The sequence below is a fragment of the Vanessa tameamea genome, chromosome Z, assembly GCF_037043105.1.
Source record: "Vanessa tameamea isolate UH-Manoa-2023 chromosome Z, ilVanTame1 primary haplotype, whole genome shotgun sequence".
NCBI lineage: Eukaryota > Metazoa > Arthropoda > Insecta > Lepidoptera > Nymphalidae > Vanessa > Vanessa tameamea.
This window is the reverse complement of record NC_087341.1, coordinates 671958-697814: the sequence shown is the minus strand read 5'-3', so window position 1 is coordinate 697814 and position 25857 is coordinate 671958. Positions and strand designations below refer to the sequence as shown.

The following is a 25857-nucleotide window of genomic DNA, read 5'->3' as shown; positions in this document are numbered from 1 at the left end:
AATAACTTACGTTTTTAACACTTAGATGTATAAGTCTATGTTAGCAACACTGTTCAGTGTATCGGGCGTGTTCATGCTCGCGTAGGATGTATAAGTTCGTTAGTTCAGAGTTAAAATAATATCTAATAAGTTCTTTCGTTCTTAACTTTTTAATTTACAGTTAAGTTGGTGAACAAACTTTAATGTATGTATATTAACGTCGCGTGTGGACTGGTAGGTAGAGAACGCGGGTACTTATTTATTTAGAGGGGAAATTTGAATGAAAGAGCATTTCGATTACATGGGTTTATTTTCGCTTATAATAATAAATGATTATTTATGTTTCTTCAGCTTCGTCTTAGACTGCTTGTGCGGCTTCTCCGGCTCATCGCGGAACTTCCTGTAGTTTACATTCTTATAGTTGAACGGCTTCACGTTGGCGGTGCTCGCGGGTACGGGCTCGGTTTCATTCTTGGCCTTGTTCTGATTCTGATTCTGATTCTGATTCTTGTTCTTGTTCTTATCTGACTTATTCTTGCCCTGTCTGTTGTTAGATTCGTTTTTCTTGGCCGCTTTCTCGTTTGGTATCTTTCGTTTGCGCAGCGCTCCGGTGCCTTCCATGTCGGGCACCGATGCTGCAGCCTCGTCGTCGGGTTCTTTTTCGGCTTTCTTCTTTTCATTTTCGATGAGAGTCTTCGCTTCTTGCAGCTTGATCAGCACTTCAGTCTTTATATACTCGTTGCCCTTCGATATGGCCGTAATCTTCGCCTCTTTGTCTTTGTATTCCTTTATCTCCTCAACCTGAATTCATATAATACTTATATTAAAAACTATACATGGCACGTTTTCTTCGTTACATCTTAAAATACTTTATTATTATTTTTTGAAAAAAATATATTCATTGTTTGGTTCAACAAATTCAAACTTTTCTTAAAAAATTTCTTATCAACTTGGACAACTTTTTAATACACAAGCATGGTTTGTTATTCATAGTTTATTAATTAAAAAAACAGTCATTAATGATATTTTTTGGTATTTATCTGGTATCTATGTGTTATAACACACACATATACCAATGCTGACGTACCTGTGCCAATGAACGATACTGTTTGTATCTGTCGAACGGTGGAACAAACATCTTCGCATCCACATTCAAGCGCGAGCCCTGTACAACACATAACAAATTTATACGGTTTTTGTTCTTCAAACATTTCATTTCTAGATGTTTTTAAAAAGATTCATATATGTCTGGTCGTGAATATTATTCTCTTTGACGATTAAGTGATATCGACAGCTGTTTGAATATTAAATGAATAGCGTCCCCAAGGGGATGTCCCTCCACAAAACACGAAGCCAAAGTGTAACATAACATAATAATAATAACATAATCAGCCTGTAAATTTCCCACTGCTGGGCTAAGGCCTCCTCTCCCGTTGAGGAGAAGGTATGGAGCATATTCCACCACGCTGCTCCAATGCGGGTTGGTGGAATACACATGTGGCAGAATTTCGTTTAAATTAGACACATGCAGGTTTCCTCACGATGTTTTCCTCCACCGCCGAGCACGAGATGAATTATAAACAAATTAAGTATGTAAATTGCCAAAGTGTGAGCAAAACAAAATACATCCATACACAAGGAATATTGTTTCATTTAATGATTTAAACTCACAGTGCCGGGGTCGGGAGTCTTAAAGACGGGGATATCAGCCTTTTTGGGCGGCTCCTCCACCTCCTCCTCCACGGGGCCAACCGCTTCCTCTGAGGTACCGTCTTCCTCTCTGTCAACAAAATGAAATATAAGCTCCTCGAACAAATATGACATCCAAAAACCTTTAAGATTTTTTTTCTCTAGGTTAGTTTGGGAAAGAAAAAGAAATCTTAATGTAGGAATATATATATATGGTTATATTTACGTGTATTCGGGATAATTTCCCAAATCGAGGACTTCGTAAGTTAATTGCGGCGGCATGATCGACATAGCGTCAACGGATGACGGCATATGATACAGCTGGGGTTCCAGGGGGAGCTCACGGCACTGGAACGGAAAAAATATATTGTAATCGCTTGGTCATGTGTACACAAATAGGAAGAGACCTATCACACACCAATATGATGTATCTAGTTTATAAAATATATTTTGATGATTAAATTCACATACATTTAATGAGCATAATTAAATATATATCATATTTTGCAGACCATAGCTTTAAACTGGAAATTTATTTTATCACGTAATTTGGTTTGTTTTCTTTAATTGTATGAAAGTTCCGTTTTTAATTTCGCTCTATACCTTTTTGTAAAGACATAATAATGCTCATATTAATAAAATTTATTTTAACTAAGAAAATAAAAAAATAATGTCATATTTAAAACAACTCAATCTCGTACGTCGTATGTGTACCACGTACCGACAGCAGCATCCGGTGCACGGTGACGAGATTCTGCTTTAGAAACGGCGACATGGGATTGCAGCAAGCGCTCAAGCCCTGCATTTCTCGTGGAAGTGCTTCGGCGAGCGACAGCAGCATGTGATTCGGCAACAAGTATCTAATACATATAAAAACATTCATTGATTTGATACAGTGATTTGATTCGCGGTAATCGTCGTTGGAGTCGTGTCGTATAGTTAATCAATGGACGGCCAATTTAATCTAAAGCAAAAATATTTCTTTCGATCTAGTACGTCCCGAAGTTAGCGCTTTTAAAAGTAGTATTGAAACTATTTGAACGCAACTCTAATTATAAATTAAGGACACAACAGACATAACTTCTTAGTTCCGACGGTATAGTACAGGTAATATTTCTTACAGCGCCAATGTCTGGTATGGTTGTCTAACTTGCTGCACCCGACTCTCGTTTCGGCGCATATATTCGTTACAACTTTTAAATCATGCGTTACTCACGTGGTGCTCTCATCCAGCTCCCGCGCCTGAGCATCACGCCAACGGTACAGCATCCGCAGAGCGGCCATTTGTTTCGAATTGAAAGACTTCTTCGAGCGCATGTAGATTGTCATGTGACTGTTTTCGTTCAACACTTCTTTGTTGTAGGTCTGTGATGTAACATACATTTTTTTAATTTAATATACAATTAAAAAAATAATAATTCATGTTACAATGACATCAATACATGATAAAAGACCTATGTATATAATAACTTACGGTGCCACACAGATGACGGCTCACTTCGAAGACTGAGAGCAGCATGTTCGACTCTCCTCCTCCTGCATCCAGCAGCTCGCCCTTCAAACGACGCCAGATGTACAGCAAGTAATGGGTGTCCAAGCGAGCGTACTTCACCAGCTCGTCAGGGAGCGGACGAATGCGCCAATCGGCAAGCTGATATCTGTAGGGCATTTGTATTATTTAATACCTTTATAGTTTATACAGAGTGTGAAGTAAACTATAATAAGCATCAATGAAGTTTATTATTGAAAAATAATATTTAATCTGCATACTTATATTATTAACAAACTGAAATGTCCAAAAACGATTTGTATGGACAAATATTAAAAAAATATCTTTCTAATGGAAGTGACCAACTCCGTCATAGGGCTATTTAAAGCGTAGACGAGACATGGTTACATTTATACTCTATTCCAATCATAAGAGGAGAAAAGCCAAATAAACAACATTTGACAGCGAATCGACGCGATATCATTGGTCGAGAGCGTGGTTAAACTATGATATTAAGTATGGATTTGCGAAAAAATTGCATTTTTGAACGTCGACGAAACTGTTGTCGGAATTTTGGAAGTAAAATTAAAGTGGAAATAAGTAGTTGAGTGTAATAGTGTTGCATTATATAAAGATACATTAATCATAAACTCCTAGTAGTGCTCAACATAGCCGAGTTGTTAGCAAATCGTATGAAATACGTGAATCTAAGATGTGTTTATCTTTTTTCCTACTTCCATTAGAATAGGCTGCACATTATATTTTATAATTTTTTCACTCATGTCAATTTCCTGTAGAGATGAATATCTGCGAAAGTTTAACTTTATTTTTAATACAAAAACATTCCTATAATGTTCCGTTTGTTCATACAAATACTCATATTATGTAGCAGTACATTATCCTCAGTCATGTACAAGGCTGATAGATTTTCGGTCAATGATCACGTAATAGTATTCCTTATGCCGTATTTCAGTCAAACAATAGTCAAACAATTTTCTTTTAATATCTGGTACGGTGAATTGTACATAGAAAATGTGTTTAGGTTCTATTGTACCCATAATTTTATATTTAGCATCTCTTACGTCCACCCGAGGAGTATCAAACTGTTTTCTCCGTGCAGTTCCCACACCTGACACCGCGCCCATTCCAAATAAGAATTAATGAAGAAATGATAAGGTGAGCGAACGACGACAATATTTAATGATCGTTCATCTTTACTAATATTATAAATGTCTGACTGTTGCTCTATAACGCCAAACCAAACCACTGAATCGAATTTGATAAAATTTTGTAAGTAGGCTTAAACTCTAAGGACGGACATGGCTACTTTTTTAAAGCCGCAGGCATCTAGTATGTTATAATGTTGAGTATTGACATGTGCGCGTATACTAACTTCTTCTCAGTGTCCACCCCGCAGTAACGGAACAAGAGACTCTTGAGAGACAGCGATGGCAGGTTGAGTGTGCGTGCAGCCTTGTGGGTGTCGAACATCCCCACCACGTACACGCCGAAGTCGCGCTGCAGCCACAGCACATCCATCTCGGCGCCATGGAACACCTGATATAATACCGGATATATACTAAATGTACAGACAAAACATGTTCCTTTCGTTCTCTTTCCAACATATGTCTGTCTATGCTTATCTAATCAAACTTCTATGTGTTAAATATTTCTTAAAACTAATGTAACATATGTACTACTTGATAATCTATTTGATTTGATATTACTTATAATATCATATTACCTCTCTAGGTGTCAATTTTGTAAAAAAAATGTATTTACTTATTTTGCTTTCAACTTTAAACATTTCGCTTATATGTTTAGTATCGTCGTCGAATTTAAAGGTAATTCCCATAGAATGCCCAAGTAACTCACTTTTATCTTCTTAGGGTCGGTGAATGACAAGTTCAACTTGTGAATATGTTCACGCACGGCGAGAGCGTCGATGAGGAAGTCGCCGGCGTATGTCGTTATTTGAATCAGACAGGTTATGCCTGAAACGAATGTACCATTAATAATATATTTTATCTTTAATAATAACTTATTTATAGAGGTTAAAAGCGCTTTGAGTCAGTAATCGTTGATTTCTATATAAGATGCAACCGTTTAATTTGATACGATAGTTAAATTTATATGATTGATAAAAAAAAGTGTAACTACTGAGTTTCTTGCTGGTCCTTCTCGGTAGAATCTATGTAGTTTTCAGATGAAGGAACAGGAAGTAACCGGTGTCGGCTTTTAGTCTCTTCACAACCTGATGGAGTGTTCCGCACCATCGAGTCCTATCGCTCCTCAGATATCAGGAGCGGTATCGTTAGGAGTGTACCTCCGCTAGGCCATCGGCGCTATGCACAACTTGCCCCTCCGCCAGGATTAGAGAGGTTCTCTTCACCCCAGAAGAGTTCAAGGAATTAGAAGTGTAGAGGATTTAGTTTGTAGAAGACGGGCCTATTGTTGTTGTGTCATGGTAGTATTTGCCAGTAATCTTGTGTCAATCCCGGAGAGGAGTAAGTACGTACTGCTCACGTAGGGGAAACGCGTAAATGCGTTTTAAAGCGACGTATTCCGCAGTTACGGCAGATTAAAGGACAACATTCTACTAGACAATGCAATATCAAGAGAAGAGAGGAACTGGCATGAAACTCAGTAGCATCTGTTCTTCGTCAACCGCATTCTGTTACATTTATATATCCTGTATGAAATTCAATATCTCGCACTGAATATTTTACCGCATTTATTAATATAATTAAATTACTAATATTTTAAGTTGACAGAGGGTACCACGTACGTACCAATAAAATCCAGAAGACAAATTGGTAACCTAATTGCTCACAATATTAATAATTATTTTATGTGTAATGTTACCAGGAGTCATAAGTATAATAACAAAAATGAACTAATTTATATCAACACTGATAAAAGTAAAGACATTATAATTCAAAGTTTAAACTAAATAAAATGACAAAATCTATGCCCTCTTACTTAACTATCATACATCAATATATACAATGGTCAGAAGTTTTCTTTGGAATACAAAGATATTATTCATTCAAAAAAAGAAAAATATACAGACCAATAACAGCCAATAAATTAAAATATTTTAAAGATATTGTGGCGTGTAAAATATTTAATTTAGATCTAACGACACAAGATCCAAATGAACTTTATAATTCATTTTTTGAATTAATATTAATAGAATTGAATAAAATATTTAAAATGAAATCGTTTTATAATAATACAAAATTAAAGTTTAGTGACGGGGCCACTATTGGTATATATAAAAGTAGAAATAAATTATACGACCTATATGGCATGAAGCAGTGGAATCGAAACGTAGCCTTTCTAGAATACGTCCATAAATATTACAAAATTTTTAAAACAGTATGCATTTATGCTAAGTCTTTATTATACATAAAGAACAAATGAAATGATGATGGAATAAAGACCACATGGGAGTGTTTGTGGAAAACCTAAAAAGGAAATGATACCAATCAAATTGAACACAGGTAGTAGAAATTTATTTGTTTTTTTTTTAATAACATACCTAATAAAATAACATGTCATTTAAAATCATCTACATTGGATGCAGCTAAATTATTAAATAATAATGTTTCCAAATGCGTTATTGATTTTCCATTTGAAACAGTTTCTGCAATAGATATTATAAAAGTATTTAAAACTCTCAATATTAAAAAATCTAACGACAATGTCTTAAAAATCGCGCTGTTGTGGATCTTCGGACATCTAGGTGGTGCGGGTGAAACTTAGAATTTTGACGAGATGTCCGAAGGTGAAATTCAGCAGCCGGGATTAATCCGAACAATTCCTCGGAACATTCCCCGTGAAAAATTCGAAGATGCAGAGTGGTCCAACATCTTTACGCAGAGGCAAAGGATCAAGCACATTGGAAAGGACTTGAACATCGATAATTCGAGCCGCTCTACGTTGGATACGGTCAAATGAAAGGAGCTGGTACTGGGAAGCACCCGCCCTGAGGTGAGAGCAGTACTCCATGTGAGGCCGAATTTGCACCTTGTGTAGACTTAGGCGATGGGCTGAAGTGAAATACTGTCTTGCCTTGCTGAGAACACCGAGCTTTTTTGATGCCAATTTGGCTTTGCCTTCCAATTGACCGCGGAACTGAACGAGACTCGAAATATCAACGCCAAGTATCCCGATACTAGCTGTAACGGCTATTGGAATGTTCTCAAATCGTGGAGATATGACAAATGGTGATTTTTTTTAGCGGTTAACGCGCAAACTTGCGTCTTTTTTGGGGTTGACGGATCATGTGAGTGGCCTCGTTGGCTAGGAGGGAGTAGGAGGGCTCGCTACTCGAGCCTCCCAGGTGTTTTACACCGGCGGTCAGCAGCGGAGCCTACCACCTTATCCGCCGAAGGGCGTCAGCTTCGTTGACGCCCTGCCTCCAGTGGCGGACTCGGGGGAGTTCGCCACATTCCCACGTGGAGGATGAGGGGGAAGGCGCGCACTAGGCGCGCTTTCCATGAATGATCAGCCGCCTTACGGCCGCTGCCGCTGGTGGGGTCGCGGTTACATGCCCTTGGCGATCCTGTGGCCTCACCACTCTGCGGCATGGTGGAAACCCGAGGATGGTTTAGTGGGTAGGACAAGACTAGGTTTAGCCGGCCCCCGTCCGAGACTTTGCTTCATGAAGATTCAATTTGAGACACAAGTGAAGCAGAAAATCGCTTCTTCCGAAGTTTTACTTAATATAGTTTGTTAAATGACGATTCAAAAGTGCTTGTAAAAGCCTACTGAATAAAGTATATTTTGATTTTTAATTTATTATACATGGGATTTGATTATATAACCGAAATCCCCTATCCTATCAAGGATGTGATATTGCGAAGTCCTAAACTTGGTGTTACAGTTAAAGGCAAACCTCCCCGTATTTATACAGTTTTAAACAAAATTATCGATCTAGTTTTGAGTATGGGCAACAAAGTAACTTTTTCTACTTTTTTAAAAACATCTATAAGCTTTGAGGAATTAAATAGCACTCAATATAAATATAATATAATATCTCTGACGCACCAATAACCAAATATACTAATCGAGTAATATCGACGTCAGTAAATTGTCTCACTTCCTTAACCGTGTACTTAACCGCTGGTGAGCGGAGTCTAACTGAAAGAGACGACGAATGAATGTTAAAAATAATTCCTGTGAAGTAAACTCATATGCTGTGGTATCATTTACAAGTGAGAATTCCAATGGCCAACGTTAGCTGAACAATTTGAACATTTGATTCGAAAGAGAAAGAGAATTAACCAACAGTATTGGTAATCGACCTGAAATTTGACCAGTTGCTGATTTACCAACACGTCGAGCAGCTTCTAGCCGCGACAGCTTTAAAATGCTACTAAATAAGGGAATAATGTTTAATTTAATAGGTTTAAAGCTACCGATATATTAAAAAAAAAAACTGTACAAAATATTCCATTACAACTGTAGCTTATATTTGGAAGTTAAATTAAATCCACTACTGACTCGTAACGAATATCAAACGGTAAAGAACAGTAATGGTTTTGTTTTAATTTATAGGTGAGAACGCAAAGGTACATTATACCCAAAATATGAAATTGCTATCAATTGCTAAAACAAATGAAGACAAAAAGAATTCAAATAAGATTGATCAAAACTAACATCTTGAAAATGAATCATTATCGGGTTTCAAATGACCAACGACAAAAAATCCAAGACACCGGTTATAGTACATATTTTAATGTATGTAGAGGTCAGCGCAGAAGATTAATAAATTTCAAAAAGTGATATACGACACTAACTAACACTCTTATAACATTAAGTCAGTTTTCAACTTTTCAGAAGTAAGATACGAAATTAGTCTTTGCTCTTGTAAAGAGATAGTGTTTCAGAGAGTTCTGATTTATTTGTTTATTCCTTCCAATTAATTATGAAAGTAAACGCCAAACGAAAATTGTAAATAAAAACAATATCGCCGAGGACCGATGATTTTTTGGAATCTATTTTTATATTAATAATAATTAATTTATTATTTATTAGCCGTTATCCCTTCTTCATTTCACTTGACATTAAAAAAACCAGAAGGTTCAACTGAATTCAAATTCAAAATTACCTACGTCGATTGGTAATAGTCTCCCGATGAAAGGTTCAATAGTTTTCATGTGATTATCAGACAAAGAATAAAGATCTATTGAGATTTGTTACCAAACAAATATTTTGGGATGCTATTGGTTCTCGTTTCACTAAACTTAGTTACGAGTTCTTCACAGTGAAAAAATAGTGGGCGGTTTCCACCTTTGTCAACTAAAAGGTCAGGTAGTTGGTCGCGTACGACACTTCACTTTTTAAAAAATCTTGGGAAAATTTTATACAGTTAATGTTTTCCGAACACCCTGTCCTTTGAAAAAGGCTGCCCGTGGAAAGGAGGTTGACTGACATACCATTTTGTGCCGGTGCAAGTTAATGGGAACTTATTTAATCTGACCTTTTAACAATCTTTTGAAATTAATTGCTAACACAAATCAAGCACACAAGAACTCAGTAGTGCTAAGAGAATGCTGTTATTTAATATTATAAGTAAAATTTAAAAGTATTGACATAATAACACATTTGAGAGAGACATTGGAGGTCCAACCGAGGTGCTTATAACATTTAGTTATGAAAAGACTAAAAACCTATACAAAACAAAAGAAATGGTAATGTTTTATATTTTACACAACTTAATTGCGCATATTGTAATTTAAAAAAAAAACATAGAAAACATATTCTGTCGCCAAGCAGCAATACTTGGTATTGTTGTGTCCCGGTTTGAAGGGTGAGTGAGCCAGTGTAACTACAGGCACAAGGGATATAACACCTTAGTTACCCATGTTAATGGCGCATTAGAAAAAAGGGACGGAGTAATATTTCTAACAGCGCTGTCTATGGGCGACCACTTAACATCAGGTGTACCATTTGCCGGTCCACCTACCATTTACCTAAAAAAGTACACAATATACAATAACTACATCGATGCAAGCACTAACCTTGGTAGGTTCTGTAAGAGTGATGTTCTACATCGATAGCCAACTCCACAACCGTCTCTAGATGATCCACGAGCTGATTGACCAGTGCCTCTGTGTCAATGTATGTGTAATTCGTTTCCTCGAGCGGTGGTGGGAACGAGGGAGGCTCAGGGTCGGCCTCCAAAAACTCAAGCGGTGGCTCATACAGGTCTATTTCCACCCTGTACGGATGCTCGTATCTGAAAAGATGTTAACAATTAATTTCATAAGAAACTCGCTTATCACAAGTCTAAATTAGGCTTGTGATAAACTCACTTTCAGAAGAAAAATTGCAACTGTATGTTTCTTAATGTATATTTAAATTGAAGGGTTAACAACGGACTGTAATATCTGGCTGGCTCCAGACGATTCAACAATTGAGCGTTATTTTTTATTCTTGAAATTGAAAATGTTCAAAGCGTAATAAAATCATTAAATGTTCTATCGAATAATTATCCTATTCGATAATAATCCAAGTCGCACTCACCCCACAGCTTGTCCTTCTTCATTGAAGAGGATGTTCAGTGCCAGTGGCTTAATATTGTTCGGCTTATCCGAAATCTTCGGGACCCATAGGCTGTTCGAGTTGTCGATGGTGTCTTTAAATAGCAATTGGGGTCTTGGTATGTTTTTAGCTCCAATGAACAGAGTCGACCCCACCTTGAAAAAATACAAACATTAAAATATTTCAAAAGGTATTTAATTTATCAATTATCTCTCTTTGGGTTACTAGCTATTCCTTGACGGTCCCCGAGATTCAAGTTTGCACAATATTATATTGATAATAAACAAACATATCAATTAAAAACATCTCAGTTCGGACTCAACGTCAATACAACGCGGCGTGACCGTCATGTCGGACCGCGTTTGCAAATTACAATAATCGCTCCAATAAGAGATACAGGTGTCTCATATGAACGGGGTACACTTAGAACTTTATACATTTAATACTAACTTTGGACCTCATCGCGCGATCGCTCAGAGTCAACTAAATTGTAATAATGATTTTTTATAAATAACTACCCGCTCCGGGCGGTTCCAGTTGCTTCGACGTTGCCGCTCCGACTCCGCCGGTCGTAGCGTAGGTCGTATATTAGTATATAAATAAAAGGGCTATCTTACGCGTATTTTTTTAAAGTACTTACAAAGTATGATAAAATTAATCTCTATATTGTAGCATAGATTTAAAAAGTACCTGGTCCCCTATTCAATAATCTCTATCGATCGATCTCTATGCCAAATTTTATTATTAGAAGACGTCCAGCCAGAATGTGATTTAAAAACAAATTAGCGGTCGCTCGCGGCGTCGCTCTCGTTTTAGGGGTTGGTCGTAAGTATAAGGTATAAAAATGTAGTTCTTGGGTTCGTATCAGTGGTTTAGCCGCGACGTTGCAGACAAATACACAGACAGTTACTTTCGCATTAATTGCATAAGTATAGTTAGCCAGGCATAATACACGAACACTCGATTTGTAATATCATCATGAAGAAAAGGCAGACAATCCGTGAGGGTAATGCTGATTTTCATTTAATATGGTACATATCGTGTACCAGATGTAATTAACCCTTAGCTTTGATTTATATTTACCATCAGGCTAATGAATACTATACGCGTATTTAAATCAAAGGCAATACGAAAACCAATATGAATTTAAATTTCTAAATCTATCGAGCCGTGTCAACAAATACTCTTTGTAAAATCAGTTGATATGAAACCCTAATGCAATAGGTATCCCAGCATCCAGCATAAAATGATCCCCAGACAGCGGCCGACCCCTGATCAATATTCGTAATTTGTTCAAGTAAAAATCTTCCACTATAAAAATATATTTAATTTGAAACTCAACAAATATTTTAGATTTTTAACAAAAGAAAAATCAAAGAGCAATCTTAAATCCTTACGATGCTTACAATATATATATTTTATATTCATTTCTTACAATTAAAATTTATTACAGTCATAAGAAATCGTACGTTGTATCGTCTCAGTCACAAAACAAAGGAAATTGAGACAAATTTCTTCTTCAACACAAACTTTATATAAAGCTTTTCTAGTTGCGTATTGTACTTGTAAATATATCAAACCACGTACGACAGAGACTGCATTCAAAATCAATAAGGTAGCATTCAGCCGCCATTCGAGTAAATCAATACGTATTCAACAGATACATACGCCGATGTGCTACGAGTTACGAGCGATGCGTTTATGCGATATACGATGAACACAATCGTGATTATTCCGACAGGTGATTTATTTTCGACTTCTATATTGAGCTTACTTATTAAACAAGTTATAACTTCATTAATTAGACTTTCATTAAATTCGGGTAGGTTTAAATCTGTTTTATTCATTAAAATGTTATTAACTCGAACGTATTTTAGATAGCTTACATATTAGACGGTAAAGATTATATTTATTGTACTTGGTGGTAGGGCTTTGTGCAAGCCCGTCTGGGTAGGTACCACCCACTCATCAGATATTCTACTGCCAAACTACAGCACTCAGTATTTTTGTGTTCCGGTTTGATTGGTTCGGTTGTTTGGGTGAGTAAGCCAGTGTAACTACAGGCACAAGGGACATAACACCTTAGTTCCCAAGGTTGGTGGCGTATCGGTGATGTAAGAAATAGTTAATATTTTTTTACAGCGCCAGTCTATGGGCGGTGATGACCACTTAGCATCAGGTGGCCCATTTGCTCGTCTGCCTTTCGATATCATAAAAAAAAACCTTATTGAAAAATATTCATATAATCGCTTTTTTTTATCGAAAACTCTATATTAAATTAAAAGACAATGAGCACATTTTATCAGTTTGCCCTATTTCCAACTTAAATGACTATCTCTGCCCAAAGCTTTCCTTAAAAAGATTGCTTTTTGACTAATAATTAATAACGGATTCAAAAAACATATCATGCTACAATGCTAAAATGCAATAATGCTTCAATACAATTCTCTAGAACATTCGAATATTCTCTTCGATTTGAAATCAATAAAATATATGTATCTTTAAAATAGAACCATAACAGAATAATAAAGTGATAAAATATAGATGACTTTGAGTCGGCTTTTCCAAGTCTGGCCGTTGAACTAATCAATTAATCACTAACGAATCGAGTAACGCGCAGTGGGGTAACTAGGGGTAACTAGGGGTAGTTAGGGGTGAGTAGGGGCGAGTAGGGGAAAGCCAGACGCGCCGCCGCGCAATATAGAATACGTAGGTTGGTAGGTGGGTGGGTAGGTATCTCCGTGGCGAAGTGATAACGTTATACTAATTGACTATTAAATACATCGAACAACATGTGCTATATATATTCGTATGAGTTATTTATTCCTTAACCCTAGACTTAAAAAAAAATCGAGATTAACCTAATATGAAAACAAAACCACTTTAAACAAAATCAAAAAACGCATGTTCTTAAACCTTACGTAGGTTAGGAATTTTTACATTCAGCATATGAAATTATCAATTTATTAATATTTCAATCAAAAAATATAATTACAGAAAGTTCTCACAAGTACACAGACACAACTGAACGGTCAGGAACAGAGCAACATACAAACATTCATACAATAAGCATAAAAACTACATACATTGATATGAAACATAAATAAAGGTTCAATTACCTGTATCTTAGTGATAACAGGCTTGTTGCTCCAGGCTTTGCAGTTCGGATTGACACCTTCCAGGAACTGCTCGCATGGTGCGTTCACTCTGCACACATTGTCAATGTTGATGTTAACTCTGTCCAAAATGTTGTCGTTGGCGTCTATTATTTTCTCTGTGTTGTATTCGATATTTTTTCTGTTTGTGCAAAACTTACTTTTATTAACCATTAGCTACATGAACGACCTAATACAGCCCAGTAATTGAATATGATAAAGTATCTTCTGTTTTACCATAACAATGAGCTATAAAAGTATTTTCTTTAGTCGCTAGCGGATGAGAAAATGATATAAATGTTAAGGCAATGGTGATATAAGTACAAAAAAATTAAGTAATTTTACATTACGACGGAAATAAATTTAAAAATATTCTGTTCGTTTATGGAGCATAAAACAAACATAAAATGGAATATTAACAATATAATTGAGTTGTGTTTACACTTGTGAAGGTCCCACTGATATAGGAGGAATCCAACAACATTATTGATAAAGTGAAAACAGTCACACTGCTGAGCATTATTTGGAAACTTAATGGGATCATTGTATGAAAATGAAAAATACTGTTACATATATGTCGCAAAAGCAAAAATATTTAACTAAATGTTAAATTATTTTATATATATGTAATTTTACTATTAAATATATTTTAAATAATAAAATTGGGAACGCCTGCTGAATCAAAATGAATTGGTCCAAAGTAGACTATTTTGCCTAGTATTTTTTTATTCATATTATATATATTTCCATTAAAATATATAAATCAACAAAATTTCAGTGATAGGTTACGATTTGCTTGATTGAAATATACACTATTAGCTCATAATATGTTTTTGAAAACAAGTAGCTTTCTTAAATGTAATAAATTCGCTTTGCCAGTAAACCAATGGTACAGAGAGAATATAGCTTAGCTTCCAGTCATACATATATAATACCACAACCAGATTAAAAAAAAAAAAGAAATATAGCATGTGATTGAATTAATGGTGTATGAAATTGAATGCATGTTTATGAGTAAAATAAAATAATACTTACGGCTTCAGCTTCACGCCTGGCAGCTCATTGATCAGTATGTCATTCGATTGTATGACAACATTATTGCTCACTTTACATGATACAATGCTGAAATCAGTGAATGTTTTGAATATCTTGTATGCAACTCCTGCAGGTAGATGATTAGACAGTTTGATTGTTTTGGTGATTTTCGTGTATCCATCCTGAAAAAAAGAAAAAATGTAAAAAACAGAAATAGTATATTTTCATTATTCATCGTGTATATATGCATGGAGAGTCTTTGAAAAAATACACGAGGATATAACAATATGGAAACATACTAATTCAGTATGAGTTAGCTATTACTTGTATATGTAAGTTTGATGATAGCTGTTTTGTGTATATCTACATGTTAATATCTGTCAAAATCATTTCATCGTAATTATTTATTTGATAAATTCTATAATAACTTACTAAAATTTCCTTTGGTTCTAATTAGATTATTTTTTCGTTAATATTTAGTTGGTTGGTTACATTGGATAACAACAATCAACAGATAACTTAATTTAGATTATTTTAAAGAAGTTTTATTATAAAGTCAGTGTATGTTTTTATTTAACTAGCCTTAAATAACAGTAAACCTATTAGTATAACACCATAACAGTTTGCTCATCCTCAAGTTCAGTCATAAAATCTATAATACTATATAAACAGACATATAGAAAATTTATAGATATGGTCTTGCAGAACTACATTGATAAAGGTGAGATATATTCGAAAACTGTGTGTAATATTTTACAAGCTCCCATTCAATTGTACTATTGCTAAATTTTGGGAAGACTTTTACTCATTACATTGGATTTTACCATCATATCATCTACACAAACTGTTAAATTCACTAAGTAGAATCCTCTCCTATTCCTAGCAAAGTTTGTTTAATGGCGGTTATATTTTCGTATTACTCGCCGACTCTGTTAATGTGAACTATTTGGTAAAAATTAAAAAAAAGAGAAAATTAAATTAATATCCTTTCATATTCATTGATTACTACTGCCGATCTTATTGATGCGAGTCTTCCTTCGTTAAATGTTTTCTTTGTCCATGAAATAATTTCGTTATCAAGCTCACTTTGTTCCAGAAAGAAGTCTATACCTATAGGCAAATATCCATAGTCCCGAATCTCACTAACGAAACTTGATTGGATCAATTGAAAAGGATTGACCTATTTTAACACAATCAAGTTTTTATTAAAGCTCAAAAACTACTATTACGATGAAAACACATGCTAAATATTGTCGAGATATTAAACTAAATCAACATTACATACCTGTGTAACTGATGTTAGGTGTGGATAAAATTCTGGAGCTTCTGGATTCAAAACTGAATTCATGTTGTATGAATAAATCAATTAAAACATAAATAAAATAAACTGAAATATCACTTCTGCACCATGCAGGAGATGAGCTGTGAAGAATGAAATGAACAGAATATGATTCCACAGATAATGAAAATAAAGTGTATGCACAATGTATAGACTAGATATGGTTAGTGTTGTTATCGAAAGTCTATCGATAGTATTGTCACGTGACAATACTATCGATAGCTCCACATTAGCAATACTATTGATAGTATTGCAAAACCCATTATTTTTATCCTAAGGTATCGATTTCTCACACTATCGATCGCCAATGTATTTTCGAAAGTATTACTTTCTCAAGATAAGTAATTTAGTAGGCCAAGTAAGGACACTACATTTAAATAAATTTAATTAAATTTGCGCCAGTATAAAGTATAAGAATTAATACATTTTGTACTTTTTCTTCGATTAATGAAAAAACATTAAAGAATAAACTTGAGGGAAGTTTAAAATTACTTCAAGAAACATTATTGAGAACTTTGATTTCGTAATAATCCTTTTCTCAAAATTCATTCACTGACTATTGATAGCCCAAAACTATCGATACTATAACTAGTATCGCTGATCAATACTATCGAGTATAGATCAAAACGATCCTATCGATATACTGGATAGTTTTCGAGGTCAACTATCGATAGTCAAACTATCGATGTTTCTGCAACACTGACATAAGTAATTCTAATAGACAATTTAGTAATTTAAAATTTATGGTTTTGCCCTAGGATAATAACTGTTTCTAGAAAAATATTTACAAGTATTGATTATTAACACATTTTAGATTAAGAGGATTATATGATACAGAAAAGACTGAATATTAAGGATATTCTATAAGTCACCGATTTTACTTATATAAGTATTTTTGTGGCCTTATAAACAAATTTGAAAGATTGTCTTTTTAATAATAATTCATATTCTAATAATTTCAAAACGTACAAGATGTCAGAATCAATTTACTACATATCTTGCCAAATTTGACATTTCAAGTCAAAAACAATTTCTGGGCTTCTAAGGAAATGTTTACGTACCTTCTCTGTTAGAAAAGAGAGCCACTTGAACTAATATCTTACTCGAGTTGTTTATGATGTACGTTAGAGGGAGCGCTTTCGAAACACGTCTTCCTCTGCACCTTATACGCTACCGCCCTCGGCGATTGCGCAGTGAAAGAAGTTGTGATACGCAGCTGCAATAGAACGGATCCGTATAGGAGAGTAAGGGACAGAGAATAGAGTATCATCGAGCGAAGTGTTTTCTTGGTAGGTATAAGGCCGTCGATATTTTGTGGGATAGGCAGCGGAACGTCAGGATTTCTTGCATGTTCGTTTTTATTGAAATGTAATCATTGCTTAATTTCAATTGTTTGTGTTAGTCAGCGTCACATGAGTCGGCTTCCGCAAATACCTTATTATTGTTTGACATGACTTTAGAAGACCCATTTTACGTCGTCAAAGAGTAAGTGGCTTAAGTTCTGGTACTGTTGAGCTTCAGCAAGTATTTTTATTTTTAGCGTGTGGGGGAGACCGCACTTATCCTTTGATTGTATGATTGCTGTATTTGTTACTTCTTTGCATACATATGTTCCATATAAAATCACTGTTCTATCTCTAGTATATTTATAAAAACACCATGAAGCTATAATGTAGCTATTATTTTTATTAAATCATATTACTTTGAATCATAGTTCATAAACTGAAATTTCTGACAACATGTTTATGTTTTATACTTTATTAGTGGCTTAATTTCACATTTATGCTACCAAATATTTGTCAATATTCTCTAATAAACAAAGCTTATGTGAAGTTTGAGCATCTATTTATAATCTGCCTTGAATATAAATATTGACAGGTATGTCTTTTATTTTTTGCCCGTAAATGTCACACAGCACTCACTGGCAATATGCCTACTATCAATTGAAAGGGGTTTTGTGTTTTGGAATTTGAATTGGAATTGAAATTACTCTAAATACTTCATAATATTATAATGCATGTTTTCGGACACATTGTAACTATTATTTCTTATACAGCTTACAAGTCTATAATATTTACTGTTACATGTTGCTGATTTTGTTGCACGCAATCTCTAAACTAATTTAAAGAGGCTAAAAGAGATGTCCAGCATGGCCCACTATATATCTTGAATCAAGATGATGGATACAAACTGAGCAATCACTGAATTTTGAATTAAATAATCATATATTATAATATTAATAACAAATCTGCATGAACATTTTAATTTAGGTGAAATAATATATTTCAAGTAAACTTCGCTTCGCAAATTTATATTATATCAATGTTTATTTTGAGTTCTGGGATTCTTTACATAAATTTTCAGCCAGCATTTCTTGTAAGGAATGGTTTGACTTGACTTGACTACAACAACTCATGAAGTATATAAACCACTTTTGAATCAAGTCCTTGTTTATACATATTGGAAATGCTGTCAGATATATGATTAATAATACTATTTTAATAACAGTAGTCAAAAGTGTTAGTTAACTAAATAATTGTGAATATAATAGATAATATACAAAAATGACAATTGTATATTTTATATGCACATAAAACTAGTGGCCCAATATTAATACTTAGCAATTAGATTTTGATAACTAATGATGTTTTAATTAGTTAGTGTATGAGCTCAATAGTAGAAGTCCTGGATTTTCACCAGCCAGATGATGGTATGATGATCTTTCTGGAGTTGTAGTTGCAGCACTGACCATATGCTTAAAGGAAAGAACTTTGTAACAAAATATACTTAAGAAAGAACAAGATTTACTGTTTTTATATATTTATAGTGAGGTGTTTAGAGCTCTGAATAAGACCCGCGGGTTATATATCCGCTGGCAAGAGATATCAAAGGCACCGGTCGCACCAAACAGCCCTGAAGTGGAGTGGACGTCCACGGAACTAAGAAACGCTCTTCGGAGTATTGAATGGGACTTGGAAGACTTAGAAGATACAATAAATATCCTTTTAAATATTTTTCCGTGGCGAGAGACTTTTTAAATTTTTCTTTCTAAATAAATCATTTGCATTGCATGATTCTATATCAATTTACTAATGCGTAATATTTTAAATACATATACACGAAGTTTTGTAGTTTCAAAATGGGTCTTAATATTTACATGCGCCCTATTCGACAGAGAGTACGTAGACTCGTGTCTTACAATGTGCAGCAAGGATTTCAATCAATTGCCTCGGCTACGTACATACAATGATGCAAACTACAAATTTCCTGACGGTCCCCTTCGTGATGAATCTTGATTGAGTGTAAATGAATAATTTTCCAATGTCAATTTATTGCATTTCCTGATCCATTTGTGTTGTTGATATTCATCTATTCATCGAAACATTGTTGACATTCAAAGTTACGTATAGGAATTTTCCTTAACAATTTCAATTCACGCATAGTTGAGAAGAATTCGTCAAAATTTAAGATCGACAACAAGGAAATCTGCGACCGAAGGACGTTTATAGAAGCAACTAAACAAGAAGTAAAGGTATTCCATCTTATTAGCATAAGCGATAATTTGTTAAATGTATACTTGATTTTTATCCAAGTATTACTGTTCATAGGTAATGAAAGGCAAGATGAGCCTAAACAGAAATCGGGACAACGATGGCACCGCCAGGGAGCCACTTCTCGGCGAGGAGAGCCCCATGCACTTCGGCAATTCCTGGACAGCGACGCCCAAGTACTCCAAATATTCCAAGCTCGCTAATCAGACGGACAGCCCGAGCCGCTTCGACACTTACGACGGCGATATAATGTCCATGCAAGATAAGATGTTCATGGGTCAAAACGATCAGTTGCACGTCATCAGCAATTCGGTGGGATCGCTGAAGACTGTTTCCAAACAGATTGGCATCGAGCTGGACGAACAGGCCGTGTAAGTGTTTAATTGGTTATGATTTCTACCGCCTATAGACAAAGGCTCTGTAAGGAATATTAACCATTCCTTACATCACCAATGCGCCACCAACCTTGGGAACTAAGATTTTATGTCCCTTGTGCCTGTAGTTACACTGGCTCACTCACCCTTCAAACCGGAATATAACAATACTGAGTACTGCTGTTTGGCGGTAGAATATCTGATGAGTGGGTGGTACCTACCCAGACGGGCTTGCACAAAGCCCTACCACCAAGATACTTTGTATTTAAATCGTGATCTCTCCCCAGTATGCTGGACGACCTCAACACAGAGATGGAGAACGCTGATTCGAAACTCGATTCAACTCTTAAAAAGGTCGCCAGAGTCCTTCACATGAATAATGGTAAGTTTATTAAATAATACATTTCATTCTCAAATTTGATACAAATATACTAGTCACCAATATACCTATATACTAATATTATAATTGGGAAAGTCACTCTGTCTGTTTGTTGCTCTTTCAACCCTAAACTAACTAAGATTATGACATACATCTGACGACCAATCCTTAAAACGCGAGCGAAGCCGCTGTCAGTCATATGTACTGAGAGTACATGGTGTGCATAGTTATGAGATGTAGTGACTTCGAGACTGATTGACCACCATGGAAGTTGGTTGGGTTTATCTCCTGAAGTATTAAAATACATTTAAGTACGGAGAATATTAATTTATGTAATATTCTTGTCTTGTGTCGGGCTAAGCCAATCTGACCCTTAGGTGAAAAGGTTAGGAGCTTTTTCGGGTGAAGATGTTAAATATATTTATTATCTTTTTCAGATAAACGTCAATGGATGGCAATTGGAATACTCGTCGGTCTGCTGGTTATTATATTGATTCTCTTTGTTATACTTTAAGCGGTTTGGAATCGAAGTGTATTGTTGGCCCTTGGTTTTGTTTCTCGTTTCCATTTAAATATTCGTTGTATATTATTAAGAGCTCTTCAATCGTTTCAATTGTTATCAAGAAGGGTGGCGTTTGAAGGGTTACGATGGAACTCGATTGTCATGTCGATGGTATGACGAAACATTTGTACTGAAATCGACCCATTTTAAATGAGTGTTAGCTTTAAAGTGTCCTAATCATAACATGTTTAGTCGCTAATTTATATAATTAGTCGCAAGTAGCCCAAAAAGGCTAGTCGTCTTTTATTACTTACTAACAGGTTTGATTTACAATACCTCGATCGTAACCCTGGACTCGCTGGGGGGGAGGAACTATACAATTCTAAAGTAGTAACAAGAAGTTATTTTAATACTAGTAGGTAGGTTATATTGTACTGTAGCTAGGTTAGATGACGTAGATTACAGTTATGTCGCTTGAGAATTTTTACAGCAAATTTGATACAAGTTTAAGTTAACACAAGACGAACTATAGACAATACAAATCCGTTAGAATTTAAATTAACAAACATAGATTAAATTAAATCAAGCGATTTATAAATTGCAAAATACTTGTATTAAAATAAACGTTTCTCAAGTTTTTCCTGTCGGTGCGAACTCGTCATTTGTGTATTATCGTCTCCTTATATTAGACTCAATCGATAAAACAAAAAAATAAATATGTACTTGTATAAAAGATAACTGTGTAAAAGCTTAAACTTATTTGATTATCAATTATAGTGGCTTGGATTTTGTGTGCACTTTGAAATACTATTTACCACGACGATAATTAATTTTGAAGTTTATCGCGCTACTGACCGTATCGCATACGACCCTTCGACACACAGTCGTCGCTTATGTATGACATAGTCATATTGTATAATTAGAATTAAACATAGTTTTCATACGCGAATTAATTATAAGCATGGGCGCAGCGAGAAAATGGCCTTTAACACAAGAATCCCTTTGCCTCGAAAGTAGTGCCTAAAGCTTAACATCGTCAAAGTAAATAAAATATAACGGAAATATATTTAAATCGAATTTAAATAATTTTAACATCAACGATCGTCATGTCAGTGCCTTTGCACTATTGTGTATTTCTCAGATGAATTGCTACGCCCATGTGTATAAACGTGTTTCTAACATGAAAAGATTTTTAAAAAAAATTATGTATTTTTGTGATAAAGCTTAAAGTTGAGGTCGAAACTTATACTTCGACGACCGCATGTTCTTTGATTAAAGTACGCGTAACTTTATAGTTGTATGATTGTTGATATTAATAACTGTACTTGTTAGCCCGGGGTTATTTTAACTTGTATATTGTTTAATGTGTTAGTCGATCGTAATGGGGTCAGAAATACGAAATATCAGGCAAGTTCGTTAGGTCTCTTCGTGGTGGAATCCTGTAATAAAGATATATACGTAATATATTATTGTTTGAAGGTGCACTTTACAAACGTGAAGAGACGAACTAAACCTAATGTTGCTCTTCAACTGAAACGGTTTACAATTCAAAGTTTACGATTAATTGCTATTCTTCTGAAAGTCACCAAGCGTTTAGGAACGCTATGTAAGTATATGTATGTTGACAACTTAAGTATGTTAAGAGAAGTTGTCGTTTGATGCAGATGCAGCTTATGACGCTCACTTGACTGCGGAACTATCGAAATTAACTATATGATAATTATTATTTATTAAAATGATCGAGACCATAAAATTGTGTAATCGTAACAATGAATTACCAAAGTGTCAAATACAGTTTAGAAGATAAAGTAATTAATGTCTATTTATATTGTAAAAATGAAACATTTTTGTAAACACAATGAAACCGCTTCCTTCTTAGTGTTCATGTTTTTATTCCTTGTTTGTTATGAGGACACTACTATTAAATTAATTCTAATTATTTATAGACGTAATATCATTTTAATCATTTAGGATCATATCGTTGAATCGGTGACATACTAACTCATTTTAGAACTATTAAATCGCCAATCTAGCGTGGCTCACGCCACTTCTTTCGTATATTATTTTCATAAATATCTTAATATGTTTTGAAAAGCAATTAGTATTATCCAAAAGATACTCTCTAATTCTATTTAGGCGAAACATTTGATTTTGAGGCAATTGAGCGATTAGATTTAAAATATTCATGTATAAAATTAGATTTTGTTAAAATTATAGATCACCTTAACAGTATGATCCTAAATCGAAGGACAAGAATTCCAAATAAATTATTTATATGAATTATTTTAAGTGTAAATGTTAATAACAATAGATGGATGTGATGTATATTTATTTGTGCGTTTCTATTTGGAAAATAAAGACAAACGAAAAGACGGATATCAAACTTTTATTACTTTGGACGATCCCCGACGAACTACTAATAAACACAAAAAACCTGAATTAATGTGTACTTATTTTTTCACTCACCTATTTTTGGTTACAATTAATATTATTTATGTCATACAGCCTGGACAAGATCGTTTCTGTACAGTATCTGGAATTCAGTTTTAAAATCGTATGCGCCATGAAATTAGCTTTAACAGGTTGTTAATTAAAAGTGTAATTAAACTTTGGTTAAAGTTGGCTGTGACACGTACCTATGGGTACACGTATAATAGTCCCACAAAATAATTTGTTGTTTTTTTATTAACGTACATTACTTTATAAAATATATAAAGTTCATTTTCTCAAATAGACTTCTTAGTAAAGCATTTTAGTAAAATCCGGACGTGCCTGTATAAAGCATATTGTGATTACCTGTCCAATATGCAGCTTCTAGCGAGTGATTTTCTCAGAAAATGCGAGACAGTGGAAGCTACTAAGAAAAGTAATTACTGTTGTCAGAGCTTTGAGTAGGGCCAACTGGATTGTTAACGATCAATCATATTTTAAAGCCAAACAGTAATCCAAATGATGATTTAATCAATTAGGCTCCTTTAAAATCAAAGCACTTTTAAATCGCTCTAAACATACCAATGGTTCGAATGATTCTTTCGAGGGAAAATAAATAACATACGTTGTGTTAACGATTAAATTACGTAAATTTATTTACTCTACGGAGTCGGTAAAAAAATAAATATATATATTTACTTATTTTGAGTATATTGATTACTGATAAAACTCACCAAAATGAGTCCTTCAAGAAGAATGACAAATAAGACACCAAGAGCATAACATCTTTTTTCCAAAGGCTGGTGGTGACCACTTACTGTCAGGTGTTAATAAAATAAAGTGCTAATGTCTATGATAGTGATCATTTACCATTACCGAAACTGTCACCGTCAACTTCAAAGATCCAGGATGCTGAATTTTTCGTAAAAAAGTATACAAATTGACCGGATCCGATAATTTAGCCCGAACCCTGCAACCATATACGCCAAAGAAGGATAATAAGGAAGACAACTTTAGACATAAATAATTCATTGTAATAAAACAAAGGCATTGACTATATCAGTGTGTATTTAATTTAAATATAATTTTAAAAAAAAAAACTAGTAGAAAGTAAAGAAAAACCCTTTAAAATCAATTATAACAACTCTGATTTAGGGGATTATTTAGAGGATTATATAAAAGGATTATATTTATTGGAAAATTCCAATGTATAATCCTTAATATTCAGTTTCAGTTTAATGATTATATCTGAAATAGAATGTCTGAATAGGTTATATTTAAATATTACAATAAATACAAAACTATTGATCGTTTGAAAGTAGAATACGTCGTATATAAAGGACACAATGATCGTACTGGGTAGTGATACTCGTAGTTTGTATTAGGATATACATACGGTGACCTATAAAGGAATATTTTTTAAGTTGAAATATATCTTCGGTTTCTATAATAAATTATTATTAAAGACGTCGACGTAGTTTATACTGCAGTAGAACAAAATGGGTTCGTCATTTGCATAATAAACGTATTTTAAACCGTAACTAGTATTTAAGTACTTATCGAAATTAAAGCTCAATATCGTTCATGAAGCCACGAACGAGATGTGCCTCGTTCGTTCTACGTGTTCCAGTTTTGAATTGTCAGTTATATATACATATACCTTGATCACATGACAGGGTGGTGAGGGGTGCAGTGAGGGTCAGTTTCGCCCCTCATTCCGTCCTATCGGTAGCGATTGCCGCTAGATGTCACTATGGTCAAATTGAATCGCGCTGACGAAATTCCGAATCGCCCTATAAAGGCTGGAGCATAGCTGTCGACGTTTAATTAGAACTAGTTGATAAGTGTTAAGTTTTCAAATTCTATACTTGTTATAACTAACATTATCTTACATTAGTTCAGCCTACGATGTGGATAATAAATTTTTGCAGCGGGAATAAAACCCCGTTAATAAACGCATTTAATAATCAATTGTATGTGATGGTTATTTAAATTTTTCTCTACATATATACATACAAAGAGCCAGCGGTTAGAACGTGTGCATCTTAACCGATGATTGCGGATTCAAATCCAGGCAAACACCTTTGCTTCATGCTTTATTCATGTGCTTAATTTGTGTTTATAATTCACCTCATGCTCGGCGGCGAAGGGAAACATCATGAGGAAATCTGCTTGTGTCTAATTTCAACGAAATTCTGCCTCAGGTGTATCCACCAACCCGCATTGTTGTTGTGCAGCGTGGTGGAATATTTTCTAAAACCTTCTCCTCAAAGGAAGAGGTCTTAGCCCAGCGGTGGAAAATTTACAGTCTGTTACTTTTATACATACAAACCGTAGTAGTTGTATCACACGGGTTGGGAGTATGTACCAAATGATCTCTA

General features: G+C 34.6%; 3 protein-coding genes across 6 annotated transcripts in view; 2 read left to right on the top strand and 1 right to left on the bottom strand.

Annotated features, from left to right (window-relative positions):
- The window catches only part of LOC113404001 (discoidin domain-containing receptor 2-like), a 176510-nt gene that overhangs the window by 68056 nt on the left and 82597 nt on the right, over nt 1-25857 (top strand). The window lies entirely within an intron of this gene.
- LOC113404002 (exosome complex component 10 homolog) lies at nt 271-17443 on the bottom strand. 3 transcript variants are annotated; one of them, XM_026644730.2, is made up of 15 exons: nt 17302-17443; nt 16187-16323; nt 14902-15083; nt 13831-14008; nt 10694-10866; nt 10189-10406; nt 5033-5151; nt 4551-4714; nt 3143-3326; nt 2885-3033; nt 2390-2528; nt 1895-2016; nt 1651-1759; nt 1067-1144; nt 271-780 (listed from the first exon to the last, which is right to left on the bottom strand). In XM_026644730.2, the coding sequence occupies exons 2-15, from the start codon at nt 16247-16249 to the stop codon at nt 313-315; spliced, it is 2346 nt and encodes a 781-aa protein (XP_026500515.2). In that variant the 5' UTR covers nt 16250-16323; nt 17302-17443; the 3' UTR covers nt 271-312. The 3 variants fall into 3 exon arrangements, with proteins under 3 accessions (XP_026500515.2, XP_026500516.2, XP_026500517.2); XM_026644731.2 differs by having other exon boundaries at nt 13831-13918; XM_026644732.2 differs by lacking the exons at nt 13831-14008; nt 14902-15083; nt 16187-16323; nt 17302-17443 and adding an exon at nt 11162-11279.
- On the top strand, nt 17387-23420 carry LOC113404003 (syntaxin-6). 2 transcript variants are annotated; one of them, XM_026644735.2, is made up of 7 exons: nt 17387-17529; nt 17643-17725; nt 19068-19237; nt 19678-19772; nt 19849-20162; nt 20453-20547; nt 20982-23420. In XM_026644735.2, the coding sequence occupies exons 2-7, from the start codon at nt 17691-17693 to the stop codon at nt 21056-21058; spliced, it is 786 nt and encodes a 261-aa protein (XP_026500520.1). In that variant the 5' UTR covers nt 17387-17529; nt 17643-17690; the 3' UTR covers nt 21059-23420. The 2 variants fall into 2 exon arrangements, 1 of the variants encoding a protein (XP_026500520.1); XR_010309899.1 differs by lacking the exon at nt 17387-17529 and having other exon boundaries at nt 17536-17725; nt 20982-22432; nt 22467-23420.